The 16,608-nt window shown below is 54.2% G+C and overlaps 1 protein-coding gene across 2 annotated transcripts in view; it reads right to left on the bottom strand.

Annotated features, from left to right (window-relative positions):
• Nucleotides 1–287: 287 nt before the first annotated feature.
• Nucleotides 288–16,608, bottom strand: part of RORC (RAR related orphan receptor C) — a 67,301-nt gene continuing 50,980 nt past the window's right edge. For both annotated transcript variants that reach the window (XM_073322962.1, XM_073322963.1), the window contains exons 3-11: nucleotides 16,180–16,265; nucleotides 15,566–15,707; nucleotides 12,404–12,928; nucleotides 11,727–11,848; nucleotides 8,828–8,960; nucleotides 7,900–8,007; nucleotides 6,659–6,769; nucleotides 5,518–5,627; nucleotides 288–4,714 (exon numbers count right to left, since the gene is read on the bottom strand). In XM_073322962.1, the coding sequence (XP_073179063.1) occupies nucleotides 4,553–4,714; nucleotides 5,518–5,627; nucleotides 6,659–6,769; nucleotides 7,900–8,007; nucleotides 8,828–8,960; nucleotides 11,727–11,848; nucleotides 12,404–12,928; nucleotides 15,566–15,707; nucleotides 16,180–16,265 (1,499 nt within the window). In that variant the 3' untranslated portion in view covers nucleotides 288–4,552. The remainder of the gene's footprint in view (nucleotides 4,715–5,517; nucleotides 5,628–6,658; nucleotides 6,770–7,899; nucleotides 8,008–8,827; nucleotides 8,961–11,726; nucleotides 11,849–12,403; nucleotides 12,929–15,565; nucleotides 15,708–16,179; nucleotides 16,266–16,608) is intronic.

Below are 16,608 nucleotides of genomic sequence, written 5' to 3'. Positions count from 1 at the left end.
CCCCAAAATTCTAGTTAGACTAAAGCATTTTGGTCCTCAGGAGACTGAACCATTGTGCAGCACAGACAGAGACCAGGAAGGGACCGAAGTGTCATCCATGCCCAATGCGCTTGCAGTGGCAGGGAACTGGCTTGGTGAGATATATCCAGCAGGCAAACCGAGCTCCGTGCCCCAGAGGACGGTGAAATTTAGTAAATAACAAAAACAGCCCTAGACTCGTGATAAAACCACAAGAGTTTGCAACCCTATGAATAACCGCAGAGCCACAAATAAGCAGTCGGGCTCCATTTCTTGGCAACCTAGTTTATTGAAAATAGCAGAGAAAACTGGACACTTTTCAATAAATTTTTCATTACAATGTGCATTCTGAATAATATATTTTTTAAACCCTTGCAAGTAAACATATAACCCTGGGCGACAAACGAACAAACAAACAAACAAAAATGCACCATAAGTTTAATTAATTTAAATGAAAACTAAAACCCTTTTTTTTTGTTTAAAGAATGATTGCTCTATTAAAAAAAATTACAACTTTCACATATTTACAAACCTGTCATGACAAAATATTTAAATATTTTAAACAATTTTACAAAATGACACTATTGCAGGTTAGATGTATTGAATTATTATTATTATTTTACACTAAAAGAATGCAACCAAAAAGCAACAGTAAACTAGACATGAATGGAAAGAGGTTAACGGATCGGTGAAGCAGATCCCCTGGGTTGCAGGGTTAAGAGTCGGCTCTGGATCAAGCTAGCAGATGTTCAGAAAGGACCTAAGGCCAGAGAGGGTCTGATTGTCTTTTATTGTGCTGAAAACAGGACTGTCCGAGTGACGCTCTTAAAGAGGCAGATGGTTTCGAGGGTCAATGAATTTAATTCCTCTGGAATCCAGACAGTGCAAGCTTCAAACGTGCTTAGGAAGTTGGGTGTTGGTTACAAATCTGGGGTGAACTGCCCTTAAAGACCCAGGTTCTGATCTCGCTTACACCAGTTTTGCATAGGGGTTTCTCCATGGCCTTCAACAGAATTGACTCCTGATTCACACCAGTGGGACAGAAGGATGTTTACCCAGTTCCCCAATGGTATTTAGGTGCCAAGTTCTCTTTGAGGTGCTGGGCCTAAGTGCCCAAGTCCCTTTTGAAAATGGGACTTAGGCTCCTACGTCCCTGAGGCCCTGGTTTTTAAAGGTATTTAGGCACCTAACTCCTGTTGGTTTCAAAGGGAGTTAGGTGCCTACACACCTTTAAAAATCAAGCCCTTGGGCACTTGTGAAAGACAAAATATTCCCTGAGTGTCCCCATGTGTGTATACCGTTGTCCCAACAGATTTTCAGGGAAGGTGGAGCCCTTTCTGCTCCCACTGACTTCCAGTGACTTCCGGAAATCAGGGCTTCTACAGCATGGCTACACCTCGGGTCCAATCCAGCAACAAAGAACCTGCCCGCCGCAACAAGGAACCGGCCAACCCACCCCTGCTTTGCTGCCGAGAGGCCGCCCAGCCATAGCAGATGGGCAGGCTCCACCCCAGCAGGTGTGCAATGACTGTGAGTGTGGTAGAGGCAGGATTCGAACCCAGGGCTCCTCAGTTGTGTGTTCTAGCCACTGCAGAAGCCTTCCCCTGGCAGCGGACGGGGCTGTGTCTTCTAGGTTGTATTCGCTGCGTCAGCAGTGTGCGGCGAATGCTGAAATTATCAAATGAATCCAGGGGTCGACTCAAAACCAAACCCGTGTTAGACGGTAGCACTGCAGTGGGCTGAGTCTGCACCCGGAGCTGGCTTCGCTTAGAACCAGGCCAATGGTTTTAATTAAAAAAATGGCTTTTGACCAAGATTTTGGTCAAAAAATTCTAGTGTTTTTGTCTAAAAAATCAAAATTTCCCCTTTCCCTGTTGTTGATCATTTTGAACCAGAACATCTGTGTGGGTTTGTTTTTAAGTTGGGGCCGGGGGCTGATTTTTCTACAAAAAACTGGAGATATTTTGATCAGAAACTTCAGGAGAGGGGGGGTGGGAAATGATTCCCCGCCACAGCCACAGATTTCCTACGATAAATAACTTGCACTTCGCAGGCGGCTCTAATTTGGCTATTACCGCATCGCTAGCTGTGCCGTCTCCTCCATGAATTCTGTACTTCTGACCCGTCCAAGCCCAGCACCCACCCGGCAAGACAAAAAGCCTGGAGTCCATGCACATTTCCCATCATTAATTAGGCCTCTGTTAAACTCGCACCCTGTCTGGTGACAAACTACGTGCAACCTTCCTTTCTGTAAAGCTCTTGCTGAATAATTTTAAAAGTGTAAGTTGAGAGGAGACGGCTCATCAAGCCGATTGTTTTGGGACTGGAGACCAGCAAAGAATTCTGCTCCCCTGCCAGCTATCGCTGTGTCCTCATCCCTGGATTTTCATACAAGCAAAGTGCTTCCAGCAGGACGAAGGATTCACATGGGCAGGACAGATGCTGAGGAGGCAAACAGGACACTAAGGTAGGCAAGTTAGAGGCAGGGACTAACTGAGGGTAGTACCTTGGTCTGTGCTGATGCCTCTCCCCACGGATGCCCTTTACCCCCCTAGCCACAGCTGGGCATTTGGAACTCAGACACTTTGGGCGTGTCTGCCCTGCAATCCCAGGGTGTGGAGGCGGGAGGGATCGCTCAGTGGTTTGAGCATTGGCCTGCTAAACCCAGGCTTGTGAGTTCAATCCTTGAGGGGGCCATTTAGGGGATCTGGGGCAAAGATTGGGGATTGGTCCTGCTTTGAGCAGGGGTTGGACTAGATGACCTCCTGAGGTCCCTTCCAACCCTGAGATTGTATGATTGTATGTATGATATGTGATGGCAGCGTGTGCAGACACACCTTTGATCGAGCTCACTGGGGTACCACAGCAACACAGCACTGCTTTGCCTTGGCTGTGTCCGAGCTACCTCAGGTATGTCCACACAAGCTGCAATCACCCCCTATCCTTGCAGCGTAGACCGGCCCTGACGTCACCGTAGCCCTCTCAGTGAAATACCTCGGCTGCTGGGCTCTCCCTTGCAGCTCCCAGAGGTCGTGTCCCATTGTCAGACGCGTGTGCAAGCGTGGTGAGCATTAGCGGGCAGGTCTTGGCTGGGAGGGGCCAAACACCAAGGTCATTCCTTGCGCTTTGCTCCACGGCGCTCGTGCGCAAGGGAAGAGCCTAGACAAGGAACGTGGGGTTTGATTCTGCAAACCCTCCGCAGTGCTTCATTTTACCAAGCAGTCCCCTCACAGCGATGTCACGCAGCGTCTATGGGGCAGTGGCCCGTGAAATCAGCAGGACCGACGGTGGCCTTGAAGTTAAGATTGTGCCTTTGTGATCTACTGGCTTGATCCAAAGTCGGCTGAGGTCCACGGACGGACTCTTGTAACGGTGGCTGTCCTTCCGAATCCCAGCTGTACAAACCCCCAGCTATTTTCAATTCGAATCGTTTTACACACACTGGGTTACAAAAGCTCTTTTAGAAAAAGGCAATTTCGAAAATCATTCCCCTTGTAAACAACCATCAGCTCCCGCTCCGTGACAGCCCCATACTTAAGAAAATTAGAATTTGTTGCTTTTCAAAAATAGCCTTAACATTAAAAAACAGCCTTTTATTATATTAACTTTATACAGTATCTCTATATATTTTATGGTGAGTAAAAGCAAATTATTGGGTTTGAAACCCTGAGAATTTCATGGGGACGGGGATTCTGCCCAGCAGGGGGCAGCAGAGTGGCAGACACAGGCACCAAACTTTCTACGGCTGCAATGTCTGGTCAATTGCGAGACATTAATAAGAAATACAAGAGCTTGGGCGGGTGGGGGCTGGCCCCCTGGTGCTGCAGAGTGGACGTAAAGGCAAACGGTTAAAAATAGATCTCTATGTTATGTACAATTATTATTTTCAAACAGCTTGGTTAAAAATTCTCCTGCCACAAAACTGTAAGGAGACCAAAAAAAAAAAAAAAAAAATTGTTTTCAATGAGGTATTTGAACTACCCGGGCCGGTCTCTAGATGCTAGTCACTGGAGTAATGGGGTGGGCAGTGTGTTTTCCTTGGCCCTGAATATGTTACAGCAAAAGCTGGTGATCTCCTTGATCTCCGTCCCACTGGGGTCTCGGCTCGGGGCGTCTCCCCAATAATACTTTGCGCCTTGGTAGCACCCTGCCAGCTGAGACCTCAAAGAGCGTCACACGGTTATTTAAGCATCACCCCCCGCCCCCATGGAGTGTGTGGGAGGGTGTCTCCCTCCCCGCTGCATTGTAGAGAGAGGAACGAGGCCCACAGAAGGGGGCAGTGACTTGCTCAGGTTGGTGGCAGAGGCAGGCATGGAACCCAGGAGTCCTGGCTCCCAGCTGTCTGCTCGGATCACTTGGCCGCACCCCCTCCTGCACCGCACCCCTCTGCTGTGCTGTTTGGGAGGGGACGGGAGGGAGCGGGTTCTAATGTGGTCCAACCCTCCCCCCACCAACCTCCCATCCCGGGGCAGCGGGGGGCCACAGACCGGTGCGAGATGGGAGTCGGTCTCTGGGCACCGGCCTCCCATGGGGATCATTCTGCTGCTGCTCCCTGGAGCTCGCACTCGGAGCTGAAGAGCTCTTTGTAGAGCGGGGGGAAGACAGCGTGGACGATGATGGGGTACATCTGCCGGAAGGACCGCAGCTTCTCCATGTGCTGGTAACACAGACTGCGCAGCTTCCCTTTGGGCGGCAGCTAAAGGGGAGAGAGGCACGTGGTATAAAGGCGGATCTCCAGGCATGGACCGGCTCCCGCCGCCCCAGCCCCTCTGCTGAGCCCTCGCAGACCAACCCGGCCATCCATCACCACTCCACAGCCAGCCAGGGGCCTTGGTGGGTGAAACTAGGTCAGAAGGTCTCAGCTTGATCAGGGCAGTAACTGGTCTGGCAGCACCTGGGGCTTCTGTGAGCTCTTGCGATGCTGCTGAACACGTCTGGGGAGGGGTGGGGGGTGTGCGCGGGTGTGTGCATGTGAAAGTGTGTGTGCATGGTGCACATGTGCGTGCGAGCGTGTGAGAGTGTGTCCGTGTGTGTGCACGTGCTCTGCTGCTGGTCTGTGAGCGTGATCCCATTTGAAGAACCCTCCACCTCTACTGAACAGTTACATAATTACCCAGAATCCTCTACTGAGAGTCCCCAATGTCCAACCTGAGTGTATTGTCTGCTCAGTGCAGATATCTCCCCTCAGTGACCCAGCCCCCGATCCACATTGGACACGTGTATCCAGCTACAGGTCCAGCCGCCCAAGCCTCCCTCCCTCAACATTAACGAGAGCTGTGTGGTGAAAGCATCGCGCTCTGGCTCTGAGCCTTCTCCTTCCAGCATGGGAGCGCTGGGGGCCCACTAGCCCCAGAGACAGGGCACAGTAAAGGGACCCAAAAGCAGGCCCTCAAGTCCTGGGCTTCACAACACCAGCAGCATTCGAGAGGTGGCCTATGCCGGTCAGGCATGTGGCTTGTGACAGAGGAGGCAGGTAAGGCTGTGGGACCATGCACCTACCTTGGCCAGGATGCCTTCCCGGTGGGTTTTCCGTAACATGTGTTTAAAGGCCAGTTCCAGGTTATTCTGGAGCCTCTCCACCTTGCCCTTCTCCTGCAGCCACGGCCGATCTGCACCGAGACAGGAGAAGACACTGATGAGCATTTCCCAAGCTTGACTTGGGTGGGGGGGCACCTCGGGGTGAAACCCAGCCGCTTGCCCACCTGTGCTGGCAGGAGAGCAGAGGACACTGGATTCAGGAAGGAAAGCGTTTGGGGGCAGGGGCTGGTTGAAAATATTCCATCGGTTTTTGATGGAAAACGGGGGGGAGGGGGTTTGATTGTAGGAATTTAGTCATTAAAATTGTGATATTTCATCGATCAAACTGACCGCTCGAAAACCAAACATTTTTTGGCCAAAAATGGAAATAATTCAATGTACGAGGGTGCCGCAATTCCTCATTGGAGCAGCAGTTTCGGTGCCTCTGCTGCCTCATTTCCTCTATGGACTGTGTTCTCCAGCTGGACTACATTTCCCACAATGCCTCCCTGCACCAAGTGAGGAGAGTGTGGTGCCTCATGGGAGTTGTAGTCCAGCCAGAGACCATGGCCTATAGAGGAGAATGGGAGCATGAGGCACTTGAACTACAAATTCCAGGAGGCACCTCAGTGCCAGGGATGTAAAAGGTTAACGGGTAAGCATTAGGCTTACCGGTTAACCAACCTTAAGCATCAACTCCAGCAGCCCCGCGCCAGCATGAGAGACCCCAGCCGCGGCCGTGCTAGACTGGCGGGACACCAGCCCTGGCCACACCACGCCGTCTGGGCCGGTAGGACTCCAGGGCCGGAGTGAGCCCCAGCCCCGGCCCCCATAGTGCCAGGCCCACCAAGGCTACCTCAGTTAACAGTTAACTGGTTAAACAATATAATTTTAATCGTTTAACCGGTTAACTTTTTAAACTGATCTTTACATCCCTATTCGGTGCCATTATGAAGTGAAATATTTCCGGGGAGGGGGGTCATCAAAAAGTCAACCCGCCCCTATTTTCTGGCCAGCTCTACTTATGTGGCTGTTTGGCAATTAACATCCGGTATCCCCCCGCCCCCCACGATGGGGGCTGCAGCCCTAGGACAGAGGGGCAGCAGCAGCGGCAGACGCTCACTTGAGTTGATGAGCACCAGGGCGGTGAAGAGGGCGATCTCGTTCTCCGAGAAACGCAGCAAGCACAGGCTGTGAGCGAAGTCGAAGATGGAGTTGATCAGCTCGTTGCACCCTGGGAAACGGAGCAGAGCCGTCAGTCACCTGCGGCTTCTTCCTGGGCGGCCCCACCCCCTCTCCAGCGCCACCCAGAGGCGGGATTAGCCTTCCTTTCTAACCAGCCTCCGGCAGGGTCTACAGGCATCGCTGACTACGCATTGTCTCCCCTGGGATCCAAACCTTTTGGGGAACCTCACAGGACAAACCTCCTCCACCCGCTGGGGCTGGGAGGGAAGTCCAATCTCCAGGGCTCATATAACCCTCTGCATCTCTTCTGAGATTGGCAAGAACGGGGGTTTGCTGCGATGTGAACGCCTGGCCACCGGGAACTGGTCAGAGGCCACCGAAGATATTATTTAATATTCCCAGAGGCTTCAGCCCAGTCAGACCCCGTGGCACTAGGTGCTCCCCAGACACACAGTAACTGATGCCCGCTGGCCCAAGGAACCTAAGCGGCCACTGGCTGGGCCTTAGCGCCATGAGCTAGATTTGAACCAGGGGCCTAGAAAGGAAACGGCACCACAGCTTGTTGCCAACCAGCCCCTCGGATATCGGCCAGGCAAAAATCAAAGCCACCGCTCCGGACTGAACACAGCAGGGCATCACGCTGGACGCGAGCCAATGCAGGCGTCTTCTTCAGGGCCTCAGCAGGCAGCACTGGCTGCTCTGGCTGGGAAGGACCCATCACCCTCCCCTCCTGAGATGATCCCTTTACAATGGGGAGGAGGTTTCCCAACAGCTGGGGTAATAAAGCCGGGGGGGAGGCCGGCCCATGAGCAAGAGATAGAGGGCGGCCTTGTGGCTCAGGCACTGGATGGGGACTCAGGGAATGCGGGTTCGAGTCCTGGCTCAGCTGCTGACACCCCGGGCAAGGTGTTTACAAATACACTCAGCAACCCGGCATGGGAATAAAGGGAGGAGCCGGGCACTGCTGAGATCCTGGCTGCTTCATTCCACTACCTAAATGGGAGCTAAGTGCTGAAAATCTTGGTCTGTCTCTCTGGGCCTCAGTGACCCCATCTGTAAAAGGAGGACGACCATGTGGCTCATTAGCCTGGGAGCTCTCTGGGGCAGAGACCGTCTCTCGCCCTGTGCCTGTGCAAAGTGGGGCCTCTGTGCTTTACCGTAATACTGACAATATCATACCGAGCGATTTGAAGAGCTCTGGGCCTGCATATTTGCCCTCGAAGAAGACTGTCCTGTTCTCCGAATTAAAGGCACGGCACATTCGCACCAGAACCACTTCCATGGCTCCTGCAAAAACGGAGTGGGGGGAGTGAAGAAGTTGCAAATATAAGCAGTAAACAGACTCACTGGAGGTCCCAACATCTCTGCCTTCATGCACGAGAGCAGGGAGGTCCAGGGAAGTAAACTAGTCCCCGGCACGGTATCTCCTGCCCATTTGGGGGGTAGGGGACAAGTGTCACAGCCTTTGAGGTTACGTCTAAACTGCCATCAAATGGGTGCCCGCTGCCTGGGTGGGCATGGCTGAGCTAGCTTTACCCACGCTAGCATGGCTAAAAATAGCAGTGACACGATATGGTGGCATGGGTGTGGGCTGGCAATGCAAACACATACCGAGGGACCCCCCCACGCTGCCGCGTCTTCGCTGCTATTTAGCTAGATTAAAGCTGGCGCAGGGATGCGGTCACCCCACCGTACCCCTCCGACTGCAGCACAGACGTGGCCTGAGTCACGCAGTCCCGTACAGAGTGGCTGGGAAATTCGCAGGATACGGTCCACCCCGAGAAGTGCGATCAGAGACAGCGGGCGTGCTGGACGTGGGCCGAGCCCATGCTCCCACCCAAGGATGCTCGCGGTTTGGAAACAGGCATGGCAGCCCCAGTTGCACGACGGGGTCTTGCAGCAGGAGACGGGCTGAATGTCAAAGCACAGATCCAGGTGCAAACAGCCCCTGCAGGCTGGGGGCTGTGCCTCTGAGTACAGAGCCTATGGGGTCTGCTTCCCAGGGAGGCTGTTCAAATGAGAGCTCAAGGGATGGCCTCGTTATTGACCCAGCTGTGGGAGGTGGCATCCCTGCCGGGGCCTGGCTGCAGCAGTTCCAGCTGTGTACCTGCTTTCAGAAGCACGATCTGGTCGTTTTGGCACAGCTCCATGAAGCCGCCCATCCGCTTGGCAAACTCCACCACGTACTGGATGGCTTCCGTGATGCGGCAGGCGCAGCGTTCCCACATCTCCTCCATGGACTGCAAGAGAGAAGCCCGCGGTTGCACCACACTGTACGGCTGGCTGCCCCTCGGCCCATGGGCCGTGTCCCATGACGCTTGGTTCCTCCACACCCCATAGAGCACAGCTGCTCCTTACCCCACCCACCATACCCAGTATGGCTGCCCCAAAACCCCATGTGCCCCATGCCACATGGCGTGGCTGCCCCATAACTGTGTGCCATGCCTGGTGCAGCCACCCTGTGTGCCCTACCTCATGTGGAGCAACCGCCCCATAAGCCCACTAGTTGGCGAATAATCAAAAAAGTGAAATATTTCCATTTGGAAATACCACCGCTGTGCCTCATAGGAGTTGTAGTCTGGGTGCTGTGACAGGGTCAAGCCAGATGGCTACAGGAGAGTGATAGAAGGCAGATATATTAGCCCCAGGTTAAGTAGGTCCCTTAAGGTAAGGTAACAGGGAAGGTTCCAGAACAATCAGGAACTTTCTGGAAACAATTAAGGCAGACAGGCTGATGAGAACACCTGCAGCCAATCAAGAAGCTGCCAGAATCAATTAAGACAGGCAGGCTAATCAGGGCACCTGGGTTTAAAAAAGAAGCTCACTTTAGTCTGTGGTGTGTGTGCGAGGAGCTGAGAGCAAGAGGCGCAAGAAGCTGAGAGTGAGAAGGTGTACTGCTGGAAGACTGAGAAGTACAAGTATTATCAGACACCAGGAGGAAGGTCCTGTGGTGAGAATAAAGAAGGTGTTGGGAGGAGGCCATGGGGAAGTAGCCCAGGGAGTTGTAGCTGTCACGCAGCTGTTACAGGAGCCACTATAGACAGCTGCAATCCACAGGGCCCTGGGCTGGAACCCGGACTAGAGGGTGGGCCCGGATTCCCCCATCCCTCCATCCCCCCAACTCCTTACTTGATACCAGAGGAGTTGACCTGGACTGTGGGTTCCACCAGAGGGGAAGGTCTCTCGCCTGTTCCCCGATCCACTAGGTGGATCAGCAGAGACTGCGGAGATTGTTCTTCTTCCTTTTCCCCATGCTGGCCAGTGATGAGGCTAACTGAGTGAACGGCAGATTTGAGCACTGAGGGCTGCCCTGAACCTCTGAGGTGAGCAAATCGGCCAATAAGCACAGGACCCACCAAGGCAGAGGAGGAACTTTGCCACAGTGCCTCACACTCCCGTTCTGCTGAAGAGGCCAGGCTCCCTGGTTAGACTACATCTCCCATGATGCACCATGGTCTCCCCTCTTGGCGAGGGGATGCAGTGCATCATGGGTGTCCCTGGCCCTGGTGGAATGTGGGGGATGAAGTCCGGCCAGAGATCCCAGACCAGAGAGGAGAACAGAGGCATGAGTCACCACAGGGGCATTTCTCAACCGAAATTTTCCATTTTGGGGGCATTCGGTTTTTGATGAAAAACTGAAATTTCCCGTTAGAAGGGGGCATTTTCTGGGCAAAATTTCACTGAGCTGAAACCCCAAGTTTCTGCTCCAAACGATTTACCACAGAATATTTCGAGCAGCCTTCCCCAGTTCTTTCTGGGTTTTCATTGCCCCTTTTACTGCACTTTGCACCTGTACCCCAGGAGTCCTGCCGCGGCAGTTAACCCTTAGTCTCCTCCCCAGAGGACAGAAGCCCAGCAGTTGCTCATACATTAGCCATTTTCCTTTGCTCTCTCCACCGGGCCCAAAGCTGGAGTCTGTATTGATCCGAATGTTCCTATGCCAGGGCCATTATGAATTGCTCCGAAACAACTTGGCCTCATCTGGAAAGCTGATGAAGCATTTAGCAAACCAGACAGAGGTTCCCATTTAGTTAATGGATCTTAATTAGCTGCTGAATCAAACAAACTCATTTTCTTCCCTCTGTCCCATCCCTTGATTTTATTGCGAAGTCCTCATCTGAACCCAACTGAGCGAGCAGTGACTCACACAAAACCCTGTGCGCTGAATGAAGTCACGATAAACAATAAAGGGGCAGCATCTGTTCTATGCAGCCGATGTTAAACCTCAAAGTGCCACAAAAGGTCAGAGACACCGCGCGCTGGGTCACTCAGTCGAGTCCCCTCTTGCAGCCAGTGCTGAGCGGACCCTGACCACAAGCTTGCTAGGGCTTCGTGCCAGCTAAGAACTCTTTGCTATATTCTCTTCCACCGTGGTGCAAGAGGAAACACCAGAATTGGAACTGGTGTCATTTAGGAAGACAATTTACAGGCAGCCACTATGGAAAAGTCCTCCAAAATTTAATAAGGTCCCATAGACCTGAACAGAGATCATCCTCTGGAGAGAATTTTTAAGCCAACCTTATAGAATTTATATCCTTGCTAGAAAATCCTGGAGGCTGGTCTAGAATGTCTGCAGAAAAACCATCCCTCTCTTCTCTGTTTAAATCCCCCCGGGCTATTTCCAGGTGGACAGTCTGATTCTGCTCCTGGGAAAACTGATTCAGTCTGGAACAAGTTGGGCCCTAAGGGACTTGCCCAAAGGCCAGAGAGTAAATCAGAACCAGGAGCAGAACATTGGTCGTTTCTCTCGGCCAAACCACTAGAGACGCGACCTCCTGCCCAGTTGCCGGTCCAGTCTTAACTGGGCCAGGTAACAGAACTTGGGCTTTGGAAGCCTTCCCGCTGCTCTGCCCACATTCCCCACTGATCCCTTAGCTAGCCGGAAGGGAGGTGTTTATCCTAGCCTCGTACCCCGGTGGGCTGGCTTCCCACGTTATCTGGCTACCAGATTATCCCGTGCCGGGCATCCCAGCCATGTCCCCCATGTCCCCCATCCCGCTTCTTACCTTCTTCTGGTAGCTCCTGACCTCCTCCCACGAGAACGTCTCCAGCCTCAGGAGCTGCAGGTCTTCCAGGCGCAGCTGGCAGGTCTCCCGGTAGGACTTGAGGACATTCTGGGTCAGGTGCTCTGTGGACGGCAGGCGGCGAGGCTCAGAGGGGGAGCGTGGGGAACGGTTGGGCCTGTCCCTGGGCCGCAGCCCTGATTCTCCCTTCATTTTTTTCTGTGGTTTCCTGAGTCTATCGCTCTGCACTGCCAGCTTTGGCACGCAGGCCCCTCTGTGTGTAACGATCTGCCCCCTCCCCCCCAGCCCGGCACTTAGCAGGGTTTGAACCTGCAGTGTTAAAAGCATAGGCCTCTCCTGTATCAGTGGGGGAGTAACTCCACTAGCTGGTAGCTGCAGTAGGCTGTTATCCTCTGATATGGAGCAGGATGTTCCCATGGAATGATGGGAGCTGAGTGTAAGAACCATCATCTGAGCTGTCACCGGGGATCGAATCCAAGACCAACAGAACAAAGAGCAGCTCAAGCTAAGAGACTAAGCTCGCGGCTGACAGCTGGATGAGACCTGTAATCCCTCTGTGGATGGTGAACCCCGCCTGCAGCCCCCAGTAATACAGCCTGAGTGGGGGTCCTAGAAGGGCGAGGCTGCCCAGCCGGGCATTCCTGCCCCAAGAGACTCACCGATCTCAGTCACCGAGGAATTGGGCGACTCCAGGATGCTGGTGAAGTTGGGACTCGTGTAGAAGTCGACAGTCTCCCCGATGTCGCTCCCAGCCTGGCCCCGCTTGCCCCCTCCGATGTCCAGCCGGGAGAGGTCTGGTGACGCCTGCATCTCCAGGGCGTAGAAGACGCTGGCCCTGCTCTCCATCTTGATCCGCTCGGGGCTGTAGTCCCTGGCGAAGGGGCCACGCAGGTTGTCGCTCAGCCGGCTGTGCCCCTTGGCCAGTCCGTTGGGGTAGGCCAGAGCCACCGTCTCGTCCGGAGACTGGCTCAGCCGCGCCTGTCCATTCAGGGGGGCCGTGGAGCAGGCCGAAGACTCCAACAGGTCTGCGGGGGAGGCCAGCTTGAGTTGCCCGTTAGCCAGGCCCAGGGAGTAGGCTGGGGCCACCACCTCGCCGCCTTGCTGCTGCTGCTGCTGCAGCTGCTTCTGCACCTCGGCGTGGAGGCTGTCGCGCTGCTTCTTGGACATGCGGCCAAACTTGACGGCTGGAGAACAAAGGGGCAGGGATGCGTCGAGCTGGGGCTGAGGCTGGCCCTGGGTTCGCGGCCGGAGCTGTTGTGAGGGGCCCTGGGCTCCCTCTGCTGGCCCCAGCCACTTCCCTGGAGATCTGGAGCAGCGGCCTCCATCTCCTGGGAAATCCAGGTGACATAATGGGGCAGCAGGTCCCATAAGGAGCCTGCCGCGAGCTGCCAGGGATGGAAAGGGCAGAAGGAGCTGCCAAGTGACTGATGGAGCTGCCCCGCTCGACAGCGGTGGATCTGGCTCCTTGTGCCTATCAAGACCCACCAGGTTTGTCTTGGTGGTTAAGCGTGGGGCCCGGGCAGCACTTGGATGGGACGGGGAGACACCAACCGTGGTTCAGCAGGGAAGTGACTACCTAACAGAGGTGCTTTCCCCCCAACAAGTCAATAACAAACCCCCATCACTCCCCTCCAGCAGCAAAGCACGCCAAGCGGATGGGACGCAACCTGGATCACTAGCGAGCCCTGGGCATTTTCCCTGGAGCAGGGCTGCTGGCCGTATCCCAATTCGGGTCATTTACACTCTGCCCCGCAGTTCCAATCCTTTTCACTTCTCGCCCTAGGACAACACTGCTCTGCGGCTGCTTGAACAGCTCCCACGGCCCACCCCAGAGGTGGCTGCATTTCAGAGGTAGCCGATCACGGGGGGTATAAAATGCTTTGGGATCCTTCGGGATGAAAGGCCCCAGAGCGGCGATTCGCAGACTTTCTCCCCCCAGAAGCTCCCATCTTGCCAGCTGCTCCCTCCCCCCAGCAATCTGGGAAAGGCAGGGGGCGTGACCCCCAGCCTGAGATCCCTCGCGCTAGGGAAGCGCCCAGGATCTGAATGTGGCCCTAGGGGTGGGGACGGCTATCTCAGCATCTCGGCGCACTCACTTGGGAGCGGGGACAACGGTGCGTGCTCTGCGTGTGGTCGTGTGGGTCTGTATGTGGTCGTGTGTCTGAGCAGGAGCCTCATCTACCCAGCTGCAGAGAGGAACCGCGGTCGCAATGGGAGGCTGATCGCATGTGCCACGTGGTCGGGCTCTTTGGCTCTCTCGAGCGACCTACATACTCACCACTGAGAGACACCCAGCTAAAGGCTTGAGCTACTTTTTCCATCCTCTTTGGATTGGGTTGGTGGGGGGTGTGTGTGTGTGTGTTTGTTTGTGTAGTATTTTGTGACTTTCACTCTCCTCCTGGTTGCTTTAACCCCCCTCCCCCCGGCCTGGCTCAGAGCTGTGCGCTGACGGTGCTACCTAACCAGCCCTAAACCTCACTATTTGCACTTCCCTTTCACTTCCTCTGGCCTCCACTTGTAGCTTTTTTAGCGCCTTTAATAATCCCCAGCCCGAGGACTCCTCCTTAGCCGAGGAGTCTGGTGCCGTCTCGAGAACCGAACCTTTTTATGCCCAGGGGGGCGGAAGAGAATGAAGGTTCAACCCCTCTCTGGGCTGGAAAGGAGGGTGGTTCCCCTGCTCACGCCCCAGCTCCTGTACGCCGCTCTGCTGGCATTCAGAGGCCTTTGCAGCCTGCAGCAAGGAGCTGAGGGGGAATTCTGCAGGCTCCGGCGCTGCGCTGGGCTGCCACTGGCTGCCTTCCGCAGACCCCGCCCCCACTTCAAGCCTTGGCGTAGGGGGCATGCTGGGGGCGGGGCCAGAGCACATGCAGCTCTGGCTAAGTTGCCCTGTGCCACAAGCCACAGGTAGCTCTGTAGAGATAGTTTGGCCCACTGGTTCAATTCCCTGCTTTGCTACAGACTGTGAGCAAGCTGTGCCTCAGTTTCCCCATCTGCACAATAGGGATACTAGTCCAGACATAGAGCACGCTAGACTGCTCCAAGTTACACTGGAGGTGCTTTCAACCCTTAGAGCAGCATAGAAGGAAGAGGGTGCACACCTGGGCTGCTGGTTCTCATCGACACCTGCAGGGGGTGCAGCTTAGACTCTCTCCCACTGAGCCTCTTAAACTGGAGGACTTGGGAACCAGTGGGATGGCGATAGGGGCCGGCTGCTGTTTGTCCATCATCACTGATTTTTGGTGATAAATGGCTTGTGGTCAAATAGAAAAGTTTCTACAGAAAAAAAATCTTTCCCAATGACATTTTTCAGGTTTTTTTTAAACCAAAACCTGAACTTTTTTTTTTCGGTTAAAATGTTTTACTTTTTTTACTTTTAACAAAAACCATTTTTTTTAACTGAAAAGCACATTTAACCCCTCCCCCCCAAAAACTGTTTTTAGTTTTTTTGTTGAATACCCCAAAAAGCAGCTGGTACCAGCCACTGTCAGAGATGAGAGACCGGGTTAGATGGAGTAAAGGGCAGAAGCAAAAGAAATGTCCAGGTATTTTTAACTTCAGGGCATAAGAAATGGGTCAAATGCAGGGACCTCTGGGGTGGGAGGCAGCAGCTGTTTTAACAGAGATCATTCACCCAGCACTGAAATTCAGCCACTTCTGGGGTGGGGCCTGGCAGCCGTTTAAACAGGGATCCTTCACCCAGTACTATTATACAGTTACCTTTGGGATGGGGTATGGCAGCTGTTTAAACGGGGATCTCTCACCCAGCACTGAAATGCAGCCACCTCTGGGTTGGAGCGTGGCAGCTGTTTCAAACATCTTACCATCTCTGGACATTCCCAGGCTGAGGCATTTCTGCAGCCTGCAGTGCTGGCAGCGGTTGCGGCTGGTCCGGTCAATCTGGCAGTTCTGCTGGCGGGTGCAGGAGTACGTCACGTTGCCCTGCTGGCTTCTGCGGAAAAACCCCTGAAACAACGGGTTGGGGAGAGAGAGGCATACAAACTGACCACGGCAGCTCCGCGGCTTGTGTGTGAAGCGAACTGGGGGTGCCAACGCCTGGGGGAGGAGCATCTGCGGTATAAAATCAACACAGTGGCTGGTGCTGACTGGTCCCAGAGCTGAACAAGCCACGATGGGCCGATCTCCACTCTGGTGTGGTGGTAAAGGGCCAAGGGGTCAGGGCATGCTGATTAGCTGCTGGGCGGGTGCTAAGCAGGGCCGGAACGCCAATGGTCCCACAGCCCTGCTGGCAGACCCTGGGCAGCATCTGCTCCAGCACTGGCCCACGGCCCCCTCTGAAGGGCGCTGTCCCAGGGTTCTGTGTACTTGGGAGCGCCAAGGGAATTGGAAAGGAATCCCACACCCGGGGCGCTCCTGGTCGCAGAGATCAGGCAAGCGGGGGCAGGGGAGTGGAGTGGGGATTTGGGGTGTTGCTCACCTTGCAGCCTTCACAGGTGATGACCCCGTAGTGAATCCCTGACGATTTGTCCCCACAGATCTTACACGGGATCACTTCTATTTGTGCTAGGATTGAGAGCGAGAGAGAGAGAGATCATGAGCAGGGGCCGGAGTGCGCTGGGCATGCCCTGCATGTGTTCGCTTGGCTCTTTGGCACTGTCGTCTAATGCTTCTTAGAGCGAGCAGGTGCTGAGAGTCAGGACTCCTGGGTTCCATTCCTAGCTTTGGGAGGGGAGTGGGGCCTAGTGGGTTAGAACGCAGGAGGGAGGCCGGGAGCCAGGACTCCTGGGTTCTATTACACAGACCATCTCAATGAACCCTGTGGGGTGACCCCATTTAAGAGAGGACAGAGTTGGGGTCCTTAAGTGGCTAAATCAGCCACCAGGATTGTGGGTGGAGCCTTTATGTG

This window comes from Lepidochelys kempii, chromosome 24, assembly GCF_965140265.1.
Source record: "Lepidochelys kempii isolate rLepKem1 chromosome 24, rLepKem1.hap2, whole genome shotgun sequence".
NCBI lineage: Eukaryota > Metazoa > Chordata > Testudines > Cheloniidae > Lepidochelys > Lepidochelys kempii.
This window is presented reverse-complemented; position numbering and strand designations above follow the sequence as displayed.